We start from the raw sequence: 16,260 nt of genomic DNA, 5'->3' as shown, positions 1-16,260 counted from the left end.
TATCAACTCTACAAGTGCTAACTCATAAATGCAGACTGAAGTAACAAATGAAAATTTGTACCAAGGCTGTGATTCAAACATGGTTCTCCTGTTCACTAGAGAGATGAGCTAAACACTATGCCATCCTGGCACAGTGGCTTCACACAACTGGGGAACAATCGGAACATGTATTAGTTGGGAGGTATACTAGGGTAGTCCATGCAGTTTTACCAAACCACTGTGCCAGGATGGTGCACTGGCTAGCTAATCATCCTAGTGAGCAGGAGACCCAGGTTCGAATCCCAGCCTTGGTACAAATTTTCATCTGTCATTTCAGTATGGATATATACATCATAGATGTTTGGGACTTGAAAAGGTCTCTAGAACTATATAGTTTCACTTGACCTACGCATTGTAATTTTCATACACTTTGGTTACCAGGCAATCGAGTTAAGCTTCTTAGCACCTGACCTGCACATTTACCACAGCTCACAGAGTTTATTACCTCACCCGACAAAAGTCATTCCCTTAAAAAAGCACACCAATTGCTCGGGAAAATTACACATGGCGTAGAACTGGAACCAGTGACCCTCCACCGCTGATGTAAGTCACGGTAATGAAATGGTAGGTATGTGGCCATCAGTTGTAGGTCAGTAAAGTAAGATGGGTCAATATGGAGACATGACAGAATGGCACAGAGGAATTATCGTGTTTGGGCATGTCCGTGCCAACATAATGAATGATGTTGCCAAATTTGCAGGCATAACAACACAGACTGCCCAAAATATCTTCAAGGAATGGTGGATCACTTACAGCTATGCAACACAGCTTTACAACAGCGGTTGTAAAAAGGACCTAATCAACAGGGCTGGATACGAATGTCATGCCTTATCAATGACAATCGGTTTCAGTCTCGACAGAAATTACTGCCATGAGTGAATGTAGGTCCATCTTAACCAGTTTTCAATGTGACACTGCAAAGGGAATTGCACACAATGGACATTTCAAATCGTGTAATTCATAGAAGGCCAATGCTCATGGTGGCACATAAACCTGCACATCTTCAGTGCGCCAAACACCACAGACCCTGGACAGTAGCTGACTGGAGGCATGAAGTGTGATCAAATAATTGCAAATTATTGAAATAATTGCAACTTTGCCTCTTTTTACAGCAATGCTAGGTAATGAGTACACTGATGGCCCAAAGCCTGTGGAGGGAGTAGTTTATGCTGAAGGAGGTTGTGAGTGGTTTTGGGGGATTTTTTTCAAACTGAAGCTTCAACCCACTCATTCTGGCTACTGTGAACATATCAAGATATTTATTTCAATGTTCTCAGTGACTTGATCCTCATCATTATGATTTAATGCACAAATTAGCTGTGCATTAAATAAATGTTTTTCAGATTCCAATATGACAACAGCCACATTCGCCTATGCCTATGTTCCTAGCTTGATGAACACGTAGGCACCCTCCTTGCACCTTGACTGTCTCACTATATCACACTGTCTTAGTTTCATAAAAAATGTCTGTGACAATTTGGAACAGTGGGTGAAACGTAGCAACCAACATCTTTTCAGTTCAACAGCTCTATGGGATCACTCACCAATGAGTGGCTTTATCGGGATGTGGCTACCTGAAGGAACTTGTGACTCTCTCTCTTCCTCACTGAACTGAGGCCATTATCAAGGCTAGAGGCAGTGTTACGCGGTTTTAAGCACAGCATCTGCTTGTGGTGATTAATATTTTGTCAAGTTTGCTTACTTTGAAATCAAAATGTAATGCCCTGCATAAGCTCATCTCAGATCTTCTGCACAGGAATGGCTAGTGAAGGCTTTTAAAAAATTACAAGCGATCTTTGAGGTATTTGAAAAATGAGAGCCGAACCCTCAAAAGTACTTATACCATAAATAAATGGTTTAACAGCAGTTGTTTGGGAAAAATATACACGTTGTATCACAATTGATGGGGTAAACACATACAATTGAGAAGCAAAAAAGTCTCAGTAAACATGTGCTCTAAAACACATGCATTAAGAGCTATGAGCACTACTTCATCTTCAGTACTTTGAAACATATCTCTTCCACTGAACAAATGCTCACAGCTCTTAAGGTATGCAATTTAGACCCCATGTTTAGTGGACTTTTTTTCTTGTTTTGGTCCATACTACCTCCTCCCACAATATGGAAAGCAATGAGCTTGCAGTATGAAAGATAATGCCCGTAGCTTTTAAAATATGCATTTTATAACCCAGGTTTACTGAGACTTTTTTTACTTCTACTATCGTGTAGTACTTTCGACAGTATGTATTTATTCCATTAATTACGATATGCTACGTATATAAGGTATCTATGATTGAAAATCTGAATTAAAAAGTAAGTGCCAGCAGCCAACATTAGATGAAAAAACCTGCACATAATGTATCATGAAAATTACAGAAATATGTAGAAGTCTGTCACTATGCTTTAAATTTGACAACCACAGAGCAAGTCCAGAATATCTGCTCAATCTGATTCATGTGCAAATACACAAACATTAAAGAACAGTTATAAAAAGGTTAAGAGTAATAAATTTCACAAATTCCACATAGAAGTGTGAATGCATTGTCATGGCAGTTAACCTTCAATAAAATGTTAGCAAATTCACAGTCACATCAAGTAGTTAAAATGGCAATAACTTTTGACCAAGTACTCCTTATCCATTGTCAAGTGGGAATGACTGTTGTTGGTCTGGTGATAGGGAACATAATCATAGGTCAGGAATGCAGCATTGTTGAGCTACAGCCAGAAAACGACAGCCACTCAGCAGTGAGAGAGTGAAGTTTGTCTGGTAAGCCAACACTTTTGGTGGTGTCTAGCAGTGCAGGTTTGTTTAACTGAGCAGTGGCTATCTTATGCTCTAGATATCATGCTTTGTACAAATGTTGGGAGCAGGAATTTGGAGCATTTGCTGAAAAATTGTGATTTGAGAAAAAAAGTCCTTAAAACTTAATTTCTGTTTTCTTTTTCACCACTGTCTAGAACCGAATGTCAACTATCTTACTGCTGTGCTGTTTCTGTGGTACAGCTTAACAAATTAATGACATTACAGTACTTTTAGCATACCTGATTTAATAGTCAAAGCTTTACACAGTAGACATCACAGAAAATATGCTTCCAGCACAATCAGCCAAGAGTAGGAATTTAATGTTTGCCTAGCTCTGACAGATTAGCTGACTCCAGTACCTTCAGCTAATTTAGTTGTTAACTGCACTCTTTAGCGCAACAGGCAAGTTAGTTTAAATGCAAACACTTCCACGCACTCATGGGTGACTAGGTAACATTTTACGGCCAAAGCCCCAGAATGGTGCATGTCCAATCTTCGGTTATTTGGAAAATTTGCTTGATTCGTTGTTCCCTATCCTGCTCTGACCTTATTAGGTTATTTGTCTCCATCCAGCAGAGGTGTGTTGTGTCAGCATTCACTTGACCCAATGGTATACTATGCTGTTCACTGCCATCTCCATTAAGAATGTTGTCCATAATTTTTATTTCAATAGTTTCTTTGGTTACACTGTACCAATGGCTGTTAATGAGAGTCACCACACAGATGTAGTCAAACTTGAACTGGCAACTGTTTTCCTAGGCATGATCAGAAATAAGCACATTTTCCAAGGTAGCTAAGGTGAGAGCACATCTCGTGCTCCTTCCTGTATTGTTTTTCAGTGTGCTCTATTTGTCTGATATAAGACTTGTATGCACTCACAAGGTATTTTGTAAACCCCAGGCACTCTGACACCTGCAGTACACCTTTTACTGGTCTCAATAATATGCACATTTTTGATGAAGGGCAATAAAATTGTTTTAATCATGTATCCCTTCAGAATGTAACTAATGGGCATCTACACTCCTGGAAATGGAAAAAAGAACACATTGACACCGGTGTGTCAGACCCACCATACTTGCTCAACACATGGGGCGTGAGGTCTCCACAGTACATCGATGTTGTCGCCAGTGGTCGGCGGAAGGTGCACGTGCCCGTCAACCTGAGACAGGACCGCAGCGACGCACGGATGCACGCCAAGACCGTAGCATCCTATGCAGTGCCATAGGGGACCGCACCGCCACTTCCCGGCAAATTACGGACACTGTTGCACCTGGGGTATCGGCGAGGACCATTCACAACCGTCTCCATGAAGCTGGGCTACGGTCCCGCACACTGTTAGGCCGTCTTCCGCTCACACCCCAACATCGTGCAGCCCGCCTCCAGTGGTGTCGCGACGGGCGTGAATGGAGGGACGAATGGAGACGTGTCGTCTTCAGCGATGAGAGTCGCTTCTGCCTTGGTGCCAATGATGGTCGTATGCGTGTTTGGCGCCGTGCAGGTGAGCGCCACAATCAGGACTGCATACGACCGAGGCACACAGGGCCAACACCCGGCATCATGGTGTGGGGAGCAATCTCCTACACTGGCCGTACACCTCTGGTGATCGTCGAGGGGACACTGAATAGTGCACGGTACATCCAAACCGTCATCGAACCCATCGTTCTACCATTCCTAGACCGGCAAGGGAACTTGCTGTTCCAACAGGACAATGCACGTCTGCATGTATCCCGTGCCACCCAACGTGCTCTAGAAGGTGTAAGTCAACTACCCTGGCCACCAAGATCTCCGGATCTGTCCCCCATTGAGCATGTTTGGGACTGGATGAAGCGTCGTCTCACGCGGTCTGCACGTCCAGCACGAACGCTGGTCCAACTGAGGCGCCAGGTGGAAATGGCATGGCAAGCTGTTCCACAGGACTACATCCAGCATCTCTACGATCGTCTCCATGGGAGAATAGCAGCCTGCATTGCTGCGAAAGGTGGATATACACTGTACTAGTGCCGACATTGTGCATGCTCTGTTACCTGTGTCTATGTGCCTGTGGTTCTGTCAGTGTGATCATGTGACGTATCTGACCCCAGGAATGTGTCAATAAAGTTTCCCCTTCTTGGGATAATGAATTCACGGTGTTCTTATTTCAATTTCCAGGAATGTATTTACAGTTCTTGCTCAATGTACTATTTTATTTGTTCATGGTGTCTTGACCCCATTTTCTGTGGGATGCAGAGAGAGGATGATGTAAGCTACATCCACTGATACCCAAAGTATAGATACTATGAATGTGTTGATGTTAGATGAACAAGGTGCACTTTCTGCAGGCAGTGTTGGAACTACAAATGTGCTTACTGCTTTGGAATGGCACAGTATGACACAGCACAACAATCACTTCATAATGGCTGCTGCACAGGCAAGTACATTATTTTTAGATATTAATGTTTGCAGCTGCCAAACAGAAAACACTTGCAGCACAAAATAAACTGACTTCTACCAACTCCTGCTAATACGTAACTAAGGAGTTCTGACTCAAATCATATACAAATTAGACAACATTCTGTATCACAACATGCTTGTGACCCAAGTAATGATGGCTGAGCACATACCAGTAATGGTTAGTGTGCATTGGCTTTCTGTATACACTGTGGTCCAGGCCTTCACTTCATTTATGTTAAACAAGAATCTCAAAAAAAAAGCAAGGCATCTTCTGCTTCTACCACCATAGTAAATCTGTCATGGCTGTTAACACTGTTGTGATATAGCAGAAATTTGTTGAGTTTTTCATGTCCCTAGGGCCTGACGATGAATGTGTCATCAATGTATTAATAGATACAACTAAGCTTAAGTGGGACTACATTTAAGGCGATGTTTTTGTCACCTAAACAGGCCTGCAACAATTTGAAATAAAAACTATGGACAAATGCTTAATACAGACAGTAGCATACAGCTTAGCATGGCATGGGATCTAGCAATGGTGAGGTTAAATGGAGGCAACATACATCCATACATGCCATACTGTGGGCACCAGTGTCATCACAGCTGGAAGATAGAATAACTGCAGCCCAATAGCAGTTATTTCCATTTGACAGTGGCCAAGGTGTACTTGGTCAAAAACTCATGACATTTTAATGGCTTGGCATGGCTCAAAGTCTGAGAAAATTGTTATTCACGACTTTCCCTCTTCTTCTGTATTTCTGTCATTTTTCTCTTTGTCCAGGTGTTACTCCTTAAGAGTGCCTCACATACCATGTACAAAAATAACAAATTAAAAATCGATTAAAGCACAAAATTATGGTTTACATGAAATTCCAGTGTCTATACAGCATCAGCTCAAAACAATAATCACAACTCATTGTAGTAGTTGACTGACCTTATCCATCTTCTAAATGGATCTAGAAGATTTAGGAGCTTGTCAGCATACACCTTCTTTGATGCAGTAAAGAGGATAACTTCAAACATAGATGACACTTTATCCAAAAATTCCCTAAAGAATGGTCTGGTTCTCACATAAACAGTGTAACTGTTCTCCTGGAAAACCACAGGGAAACTGAACGATGCATCCTCTAATTCTTGCAGGCTGCAATGCACTAGAGTTTCATCCTGAAACAAACAGCAAAACTGATAGTCTTCCTAGTATGAATGAAGAAAACAATGACAGACAACAGAAGCTACACAATGAAATTTCTAACATCAACAACCAATAAAGTTTAATCATTTCTCTACCACTGCCTTAAAGTGATATACCCTCGCACAGCTGAAACAATTGTTTATCACTGTGTTTCTTTCTTCGATATAGTAAATTAATACTGCTTATTACTGAACAGAAATGCTTCATTTATGCAGTTATCTAGGACTTCTTGCCCTAAACATGCGCAAACTATGTTACCATATTCAGAACGTCTTCTATATCACACAGTTCTGTCAAGTGGAGATAGTGGGGCGAGAAGAAGACTCTCTCTCTCTCTCTCTCTCTCTCTCTCTCTCTCTCTCTCTCTCTCTCTCTGTGTGTGTGTGTGTGTGTGTGTGTGTGTGTGTGTGTGTGTGTGTGTGCACGCGGGCACGTGCACGCGTGAGGGGGGGGGGGCTGTCTCCTTGCTCTGTCTCCAAAAGTGTGAATCTCAAGGGTCCAGTAATTGTAAAGATGATATTGTCAATTTTAATAAGCCATTACCATGACAAAACTTCATTTTTTCCAAGATACTGAAAGACATTCAGACAGTGCTGTACAAACATGTCTCTATTTCTGCTAATCGTACAACAACAGAAGTTTTGCATTGTTAGCAGAAATTGATTCAACTTATCATGCACAGCCTGAAGAATCATCATCGCAGTTATGTGTTTTAATAGCATATTATGACAGGTTATTATTATTACCACCACTGTTATTGTACCAGTTACAAACTGATATTTCTACCAAAATCATTGCTGCTATTATTGTTATAATTATTAATATTTACTATTTAGTGTTTAAATAGTATTTCTACAGCAAGAAACACAGAATTTGCACCAATGAGATCTGCTGCTGAAAAGTGAAACTATTGATTGCAATAGCAGCAATAGTGATCTTAATCTCTCAAGCCAGGAACTCGAGCACATACTTGCATCTGCACTGGTGGTAATCCTACCACATACTCACCAGTTGCAGTCTAGTAGGTAAAACTGTATCGCTCTTTCATCTGTTGATCATGGGCCCTGCTACTTTGTCAACTAAGTGTATGGATATCTGTGCTGGCAAAACACCGATATCTTTGTCAGAAAGCAAATGAGATGGAAGAAATCAGGAACTACAATCTTTCATGAAGAAAAATATGTAAAGTTGAGTGTGAATATATTTATAATGCTATGAAATAATTCAGTGCACAATGCATTTATTGTGTATCAAGCTATCAAAAAGATGGTGTGAGAATTTGTTTTGAAGACTTCTTTATAGTATACAACATTGAATGTTAATTTTATGTGATTGTGTATGTTTTAAACATAATAAAGATCTATCGTTAGCAATCCCTGGAAATTTCATTAACATCTGACAAATAATTGCTGTGATAGAACACTTTAAATAAAATTCTACATTCCTGTACGAGCCAACTGTGTAAACTACCACCAGTAGACTAGACTGAAGCAAGGAAACTCCTAGCTTGACGGATTAAAAGTACTATTAACTGTAGCAGTGGTAACAGCCAAAATAATGTGATGGTAACATTTCTGTAGAAATAATTATCCACTTTCAAGAAAACATGACTTTAAAATAGAAATTGCTTAAAAATAACATGGTGACAAACACATATGTGAAATCAATTACAAGTAGTTGAAAGATAGCCTACCAGATCCAAGACAAGTGAAAACTCAGGACTGCTTCTTGTCTTCAGAGGAAGGGCAGGACAACGTGCGCGCATATCCACTGTCAGTGGTGGCAGCTGCTTGATAAACACATAGGGGTCAAATGGCTCCCATTCTTCCTCCGTCTCCGCGACTGTGGTGGGGCTGGGTTCAGCCACAACAGTAGGAGGAGGAGGATCAGCCACTGAAGTTGTCTCCAACAAATCACCACCTCGTTCCTCATAATAACCGACAGATGCTTCACATCCCTCATCCACTGTGGTCGGGAAGTCGCAAGATGTGTCACATCCTTGATCCACTGTGGTTGGGAAGTCACAAGAGGTGTCACATCCCTGATCCACTGTGGTTGGGAAGTCACAAGATGTGTCACATGCTTGGTCCACTGTGGTTGGGAAGTCACAAGATGTGTCACACGCCTGGTCCACTGTGGTTGGGTAGCTGCAGTGTAGCCCAGATAATAACTCTGCAGAAAAGCATGCAACTCTCAAACACTAACACTCATCATGCACATATTAAGAAATAAAACTGAAAAAGTTCTAACAGTTATAAATTCTTTCAAACCTACAAATGTACAGCTCACAAAATATGATTATTTCTAGGTATGGATCAAACTTTTTTTTATATAAAAAAGACAGAGAAAAGAAGTACATCGCAAATTATTTGTTACATGAAAGAATGAAACTGCTGGATATAGACAATGTTACACCATCATTTGATAATTTAAACTTCAATTGTCTATCACAATCCAACAGAAAATGAGTGATCAAGATTAATGGGCTTAAAAATAAATAAATAAATAAAGCCTTATGTCAAATACTACACTGGAGCCTTGGTTTTCAATTTATCACACAGATACCAAACTAGTGTCCCAAACCACACTCAGACATTCCACCTCCAGCTGTTTCCATATGTCTTCCAGAGTTTAGGGACAACATCAACCCAGTTGTACTCAGAAGGTGGAAAGTCACTAAGCACACACGAATTCTAATGTCATCATTACAGTAACTTTTGTTAATCTGTCTATTTTCTTGGTTTTGTTTTGTCTGCCAGGCAAAGTGATTACTCCTTCCTTTAAAATTTATTCCAGTCATTATCACCCAAGTAATTTGCAAGGAATTGAGTTGATTTTGAAGGCAGTTCAGTACATGACAAAAAAATGAAAAAAAAGGAACTTGATGAATTGTTGTGGTAGTGAAAAATGCCTGCATAAGTGAATCAACAATACAACATTCTGGAACTCAAAAGTAATAACAGACTGTGGAATATAGTCCATATGAAATATTGCTCAGTCAGTAAAAAGTAAATTAACACCTACATGCATAGACCAAACAATTTCTCAGTTATATAGAATAATTAAGATTTGAAAATAATGATATTAGTGCAAAACTTTCAAGATAGGATATATTATAAACATCAAAAAGCATAAAAATGCAGTAATAGTTTGTACCATTTTCTCGCTTTGCATCCTCTTCCTCTAATAAACTGGCAAGATCTGGTGCAGTGACAGAACCCAAATCATCCTCTCTGTCTACGGACATGGGAAGCTCTTCTGGTTCTGGTGGTGGACTGCCTTCATATGGATGATGGCCTTCAAATACTGCATTGTAAACTGGAATCTGGTCATCATTGGGGACAACTGTGGCTTGCCAGTTCTCTTTTGTCTCCTCACTCAGTTTGGAAACCTGTGAATAACACAAGTGTTTGATGTTTATTTGTTTTCCACCAGTAAAATTATAATTATAGTAAATATACAAACATGATATGCACATCATCATCATCATCACCATCATCATCATCATCACGCCCTCCTCGCTGTGTGCAGAAACAGTGAATCTGTCAGTCGTTTAGTCCGTATTGTGGTGGGCTCGGATGTGGCTTGCAAAAGCGAGCTTTGGTTTGAAGAACCGGTCGCATGAAGTGCAATACGGTTGCCCACTGGAGTTATACGTAGAGATGTCATTAGGCTTGGACTGCGGAGCTTTCGTTTATCGTCCATGTTCTTTAGCCAGATATGCTCAAATTGTTCCACACTCTTGTGTAAAGTTGAGTGCCACTCTGATTGGTGCAATGCAAGCTCCTCACAACGTCTGCTCAAAAAGCCACAGGCTGTGAGGTGGAGTTTGATAGTGTGTCTATATCAGAGGTGTTGGCCACCCTGCGACTGCTTTCCACACGAGAGCTCACAGTAGAACACTGATTTGGGAAGTCTACTGTCGTCCATGCGTATGATACAGCCACTCTGTCTCAGTTGGTGTTACATTATGAGAGCTTCAATGCCAGGCAATTCCACACGACACAAAATCTTACACAAACATGAGAACACTTTCATGTGACCTAATGACTTGGATCCCACACCCCACCCTCTCCAGCTCACCTCTGCTCAATCCCGAGGCACCTCTGAGTGGGATGTGTGTGCCTTGATACCTTGAGCGCAACTCTGACCAATCTTCCTGTGTTGTGGGTTGTTGTGAGTGATCATAATTAACAATGGCTCACCAACACTTTTTATGTCATATGGAATCCACACTACTGTCCATTGCCACCACTATTAGGGTCAAAGATAGAGCAATAAGCAGCAAGGTAGATGTCTCTAATGTAACTGCTCGTGATAGTGTATGGATAAAGTTGGTAAGAAGACCTGTACTACACAGTAATTGAATCCCACAGAGCACAAAAGTGTGGCATGGCATGCTAGAACAGAAAAACAGCATATAAAAGGACCTTTACGTTTCCACTCATGGTAGCCTACTGTGCTACTGTCTACAGTATAAATGGCATGGATAAGAAGACTGAATTTGGCATTTGAACTGAGATTATGGTACTGAAGTAAAAATAACCATGAAGGCAACCAATAAGAACATGGCAGTACTATCATTACCATTTGGTTAAGGTGATTGCAGGTGAAGTTTTATTACCTGCTGGCAGCCAGATAACTGTGATCTATATTTATCTCCATAAGTCAAACAGTACACCAATTCTGTGGAAAGTGTCCTTTCCATTTTCTTTTCCACTATTGTTGAATGCACTTCTTGAAGGCACTTAGAGGTAAGTGTTGTTAGTTGCAATTTTTTACATCCTTAGTTCGCTTTTAAACAACAACCATTATTTAATTGTTCAACAATCTACCATACAGAACACTCGAAGAGAGAAATGACTAATAGGGGTACACGATACCCTCCGCCATGCACCATACTGTGGCTAGCAGAGCATGGATGTAGATGTAGACATAGATGTAGATGCTCAATGGATTGTAAAAGTCATTAAATGGCAAGCAACTGGATATGAAGAAATTATTATCTTATTTGTTTTGAGTTCTAGCTGGATCAGATTTAAATCACAGAAGTATTTTATTTCACAATATTATATACATGTATAAATTCCCGTTCCATTTAATAGAAGCAACAGCTCATCTGAATGGGTCAAGTCAATACATAAACAACAACGCTCTTAAATCCATACAGTGAATCAAGAGAGTACTCAGAAAAAGGAACCATCAAAGGACAACCATCACTTTGCAAAATGAGAAAGCCAGTTGTATTAGTGATATAGGTAGTGTCAAAGATTTCTGTTGCAAGACATGTTGGAGCCTTAAACTTTTGTACACTTTATAAATGAATTTCTTCTTCAAAAAGGACTTATCCAAGGAAAATGTCACACTGATTTATAGCAAATGGATTTCATTTTAGAATTCCTAATATTTTCTTATCTGCCTTTATAAGACTAACGTATTTACTGACAAACAGCTTCATACTGCTAGTCTTCAATGACAATGTCACGTGTTTTAAATGTTAAGCTGTTACATGGTCTATTTCTAAACTGTCATGCAGCAAACAATACAACTAGTCAGCTCACAGAATGTTTCCAGTTTTTGATCAAGTTCCAGAGGTGAGGTTACTTCAACTGTACCAAAGAATGAACAGCTCATCAGTGTCAGAGTTCCACAGCAATTTTGTGTTCCAGGCTACACTATAGACAGTTATTCACTTGATGCTATGCCACTACATCAAAATGATAAATCATAATCCTGACAGCGAATAAAACAAAACTGGAGCTTACTGAGAAATCAAAACTGTGCCAAGCCCAGACGTATACCTTTCACAGGCAATACTCTAATCTAACTGAGCATCAATATACAACTCTTAATTATTTTCAAAGTTTCATTTTGCAAGTACCTCACATTCTCAGACCATGACTGTAATATTAAGTAAAATTTTATAAGATCAATATTTGTACTAACAGTCACCAATGTATCTTTGGCATCACTTTTGATGTGTCGCATTGGAGGTGCTGAAGAAATCAGTTGGTCACTAGTCACACTCAAGCGGCGTGTACGACGCACATTTGCTTCACGCACTGTAGGTATTCCAGTATTGTGGCCATTCACTTGCAGGACATTTTCTCGACACGTCTGTGAACATTAAAACAATAAAAGTTATAGCTAGTAATGTGTTCATCCAACACAGTACAGATTATATTTTTTTAGACATTTAGTTAATGTGAGATTATATGTATCCAAAAAAAAGTAAAACATTGCTTTATATTACTACATCACATCATATAAACTAACAAATGGTAACAAAAGCTTTGGAGATATGGAACATTCTGCATGTGGTAGTTAGGTGGAGGAAAACTGTGCACAAAAAGAAAACATTAATACTTATTTTTTCTGCTTTTATTTAGAGATTATGTTACATTCAAACAGAGATGAGTTTTACAAAAATGAAAGTAAGGTTAGGGTTTAATATCCCATCAATAATGAGGGCATAACAGGTAGAGGCGAAGTTCAGATTTTACATGAATGGCCAAGAGAATTGGTCATATCCTTTTCAAAGGAACCATTGTGGCAATTACCTCAACTGAATTGAGGAAATCACAGAAACTCTGAATCAGAATGACTAGACAAGAATCAGACCACCATTTCTTAGGAACAGAGGTGATTATATATAGAGCTGGAGCACCAGGTTATCTCGACAAGCAACTGGAAAATAATTCAATTGGAATGGCTAAACTTTAGGAACTATATCAGTGTTCATTTAAATTAAGTAAAGAAACAACAGAAAATCTAAATCGTAACTTATTGATGAGAATTTTACAATCTGCTACCCTCAAATGCAGAAGCAACTATCTGTGATGTGATGTCCTTGATGGCTGTGAGAACATGAGCTGTAGATAAGTAGATGCATAAGATATAGGAAGAACATAAAAGAAGTTTAAACTGGACATAAGAGAAAACATCAAACAATGGAATGAAAAAAATGTTAAGAGTAGCTCATTCTATAAGATGCAACTGATGGAGCACTGCACAAAAAAGCAGACTTTCACCGTTTCAAAATGAAATCTCTCATACCCCACTGGAAGACAACATCAATATGAGCAGCACAAACAGTTTTGGTGGACAACGCGAGATGTCCACATGGCTATTAAATATGACTGCACAGTGATGAGCAGGCAGATCACTTATTTGTATGAAGCTGTTTGTAATTAACTAAATTAGTCTACTTTCTTATGGATAGAATCTAAGTAAATCTATGAACACTGTTCTAAATTTCTAGAGTCATCCAGTACAGTAGCTGTAGCATTCATTTGGGGAAGGCAATTTTCCTTACCATGAGCACTGCTTACTTTTCAGTTTACAGATAGATACATCAACAGCATTTTCTGTCCAGTTCTCTTAAGTGAGCAGACAACAGAGTTTCACTGAGCTCACATTTGTGTAGTGTGATTATTTTCAGTGTATGAAGAGACTGTTTATTTGGAGTTGTTAAGTGATCTTATATGTAAAGTACATTTCTACAAACAGTGGCTGAGAAGTGCATTATTTCTCAGTGTGGTGTTGTGGGAAAGGGACTGGATTGGTAAATGTGGAACCTTGCTGCTTTCTTTGGCTGACAGCATATTCTAAAGCTGTGTTATTGTGTTGTGGTCATTTGGCAGTGACTTAATGAATGACCAAAAAATTACTGCACTTTTCTCACTATTAACTGTATTATTGGTAGACTGCATAAATCTCTTCCATTCATGAATTTCTGGCACATGAAGAGTGGACTGCACTTAGCAGAGCCACTTACCACATATTCGCAGTTTATCTTCCGAGGTGGGTGTGAATATGCTTGACAGAAGGACTAATCAAATTCAAGTCTAGAACAGTAATCTGCTGTAATGCATTGCTTGCCTTATGGTGATGTATATGAAGTTCCATAACACCTAGGTGAAGCCTGTGGGCCTCATCAGATGTTGAGAGACCTGAGCCTTGGGTCCATGTGATACCTCTCATGCTGTGGAAAGTATTCCAGCCAGTGATAGTGGAGTTAATAAGATTGACATTGTAGAATACATATTGACAGCATGTTACACTTCGAACAGACTCCTCACTGTGGTAGATAATTGAAATATCCAGCTGTTCAACATCCTTACATAGCGACTCACATAACAACTGCAAACTTCAGCCGCAAATAAGTACTCATTTAATAAAATGAAAGTAATTCCATTATATAATGATGGGCTCATTGACATTACTTTTTATGCTCACATAAGAGGAGTGGACATGAAATGCTAGGACTCTACAGTTTCCCTTAAAAATGAAAATCAAGAAGCACTCTTGAGGGGGGGGGGGGGGAGGGGGAGTTTCTTTTCCTGGAAAAATTATACAGCTGCCACACGAGATGACTCTGGCAGAGATTTATTTAGATTATGTCCATATGCATTTCTTGTGTTAGTATTATTAGTAATTCATATCTGTATTCCATGTAGTGCTAATGCACTTTGTGGAAAATACCCCCCCCCCCCCCCAGACATGTCAGCACACTATATCACCAATGCTTCATAAGGTGTGCTGCAGAGGGTCAGTATAACTTCATGAAGCACCATGTAGTTGCTTCTTGTGATATAGTGGGGTAGGTATAGTGGGAAAACCACCTACCCATACTTCAGTTTGCAAACCTTAGGAGGGGGGGAATTGAATGACTACAATCTGGTGACGTACCTCCCCTTCCACTGCTACCATCCACCCCCACCACCCTATTACACCCCCAGCACATAATATATCCCTTATTATGGCTCTACTGCACATACACATGGTACACACATTTAATATTTGTTCTTTTACCCACTTAATCCAACAGTAAGCAGTAATTTTATACTATTAAAACACTATTTCTAATAATCTGCCATCTTCCATCCCCTGTAATGTGAAATGTATTTGTCCTCGAGGGAAAATTATAGGACTTTTTTTGTAGTAAATTTAATGTAGTTTAATTTTCACTGGAAAGCATATTCACTAGGAGCTACTGTTTTTGAATTATTCAAGAAAAATATGAAACAGTGACATTTAAATGATGCTCCAGTCTAACTCCATCCCTCCCCCCACTGGTTCATGATACTCCCTCCTGTCACCACACAAAAATATGCAACTACACAATTTTTGCCCCCCCCCCCCCCTCACCTGTTCAACCTTTTTTGTCTTCATTAACTGGGATAATATGGAACAACAAAGAGAACTTATTTTTCTTTGGGACACCAATTAAATCTCAAGACAGGTTATTGTTGTTGGCCTCAGAAGCAGAATCCTCCAGGCATGATCCTCCAGTTGCTGCACTAGTCACACTAGGAGATGACTAGGATGAATGCTTTGATGCAACAACATCCATATTAGCAAGGCATCTGTGCTGAAATTGAGGGTGGACTGGGACTGCAAACACATGCAACTCAAATTCCACAGTCCCAGCACCATATTTAACACAATGGATTAAACTGAAGCACCCTTCGAGTAGCTCCACATAAGATTATAGTGGACTGCAGAAGAGATGCCATGTGCCTGTTGGTTTTGGATTTTGTCTCAAACTTCCCATAAGACCAATGACTATGGCTAGAGTTCATGGATAAGGATACACACAGTGGATAAAAGCCTGTGTCAATGCACATACCCATGGGTGTGTCTGTAGATTTCATAATAATAATTACTACACAGTTAAAACTTAAGGAGTGGCATCAATAATGATTTTAATATACTGAACAGAAGTGACAGCGTGTTGAAAGAAGTATATAAGATGAACATCAACAAAAATAAAATGAGGCTAATGGAATGCAGT

At 39.7% G+C, this 16,260-nt stretch overlaps 1 protein-coding gene across 6 annotated transcripts in view; it reads right to left on the bottom strand.

The window, feature by feature from the left end:
• The window catches only part of LOC126297687 (uncharacterized), a 268,259-nt gene that overhangs the window by 29,846 nt on the left and 222,153 nt on the right, over nucleotides 1-16,260 (bottom strand). For all 6 annotated transcript variants that reach the window (XM_049988800.1, XM_049988799.1, XM_049988801.1 and 3 more), the window contains 4 exons: nucleotides 12,411-12,581; nucleotides 9,621-9,855; nucleotides 8,158-8,636; nucleotides 6,207-6,436 (listed from right to left, as the gene is read on the bottom strand). In XM_049988800.1, coding sequence (XP_049844757.1) covers nucleotides 6,207-6,436; nucleotides 8,158-8,636; nucleotides 9,621-9,855; nucleotides 12,411-12,581 — 1,115 coding nt within the window. The remainder of the gene's footprint in view (nucleotides 1-6,206; nucleotides 6,437-8,157; nucleotides 8,637-9,620; nucleotides 9,856-12,410; nucleotides 12,582-16,260) is intronic.

The sequence above is a fragment of the Schistocerca gregaria genome, chromosome X, assembly GCF_023897955.1.
Source record: "Schistocerca gregaria isolate iqSchGreg1 chromosome X, iqSchGreg1.2, whole genome shotgun sequence".
Lineage (NCBI taxonomy): Eukaryota > Metazoa > Arthropoda > Insecta > Orthoptera > Acrididae > Schistocerca > Schistocerca gregaria.
The sequence above is the reverse complement of the archived record's forward strand: the minus strand, read 5'-3'. Positions and strand labels throughout refer to the sequence as shown.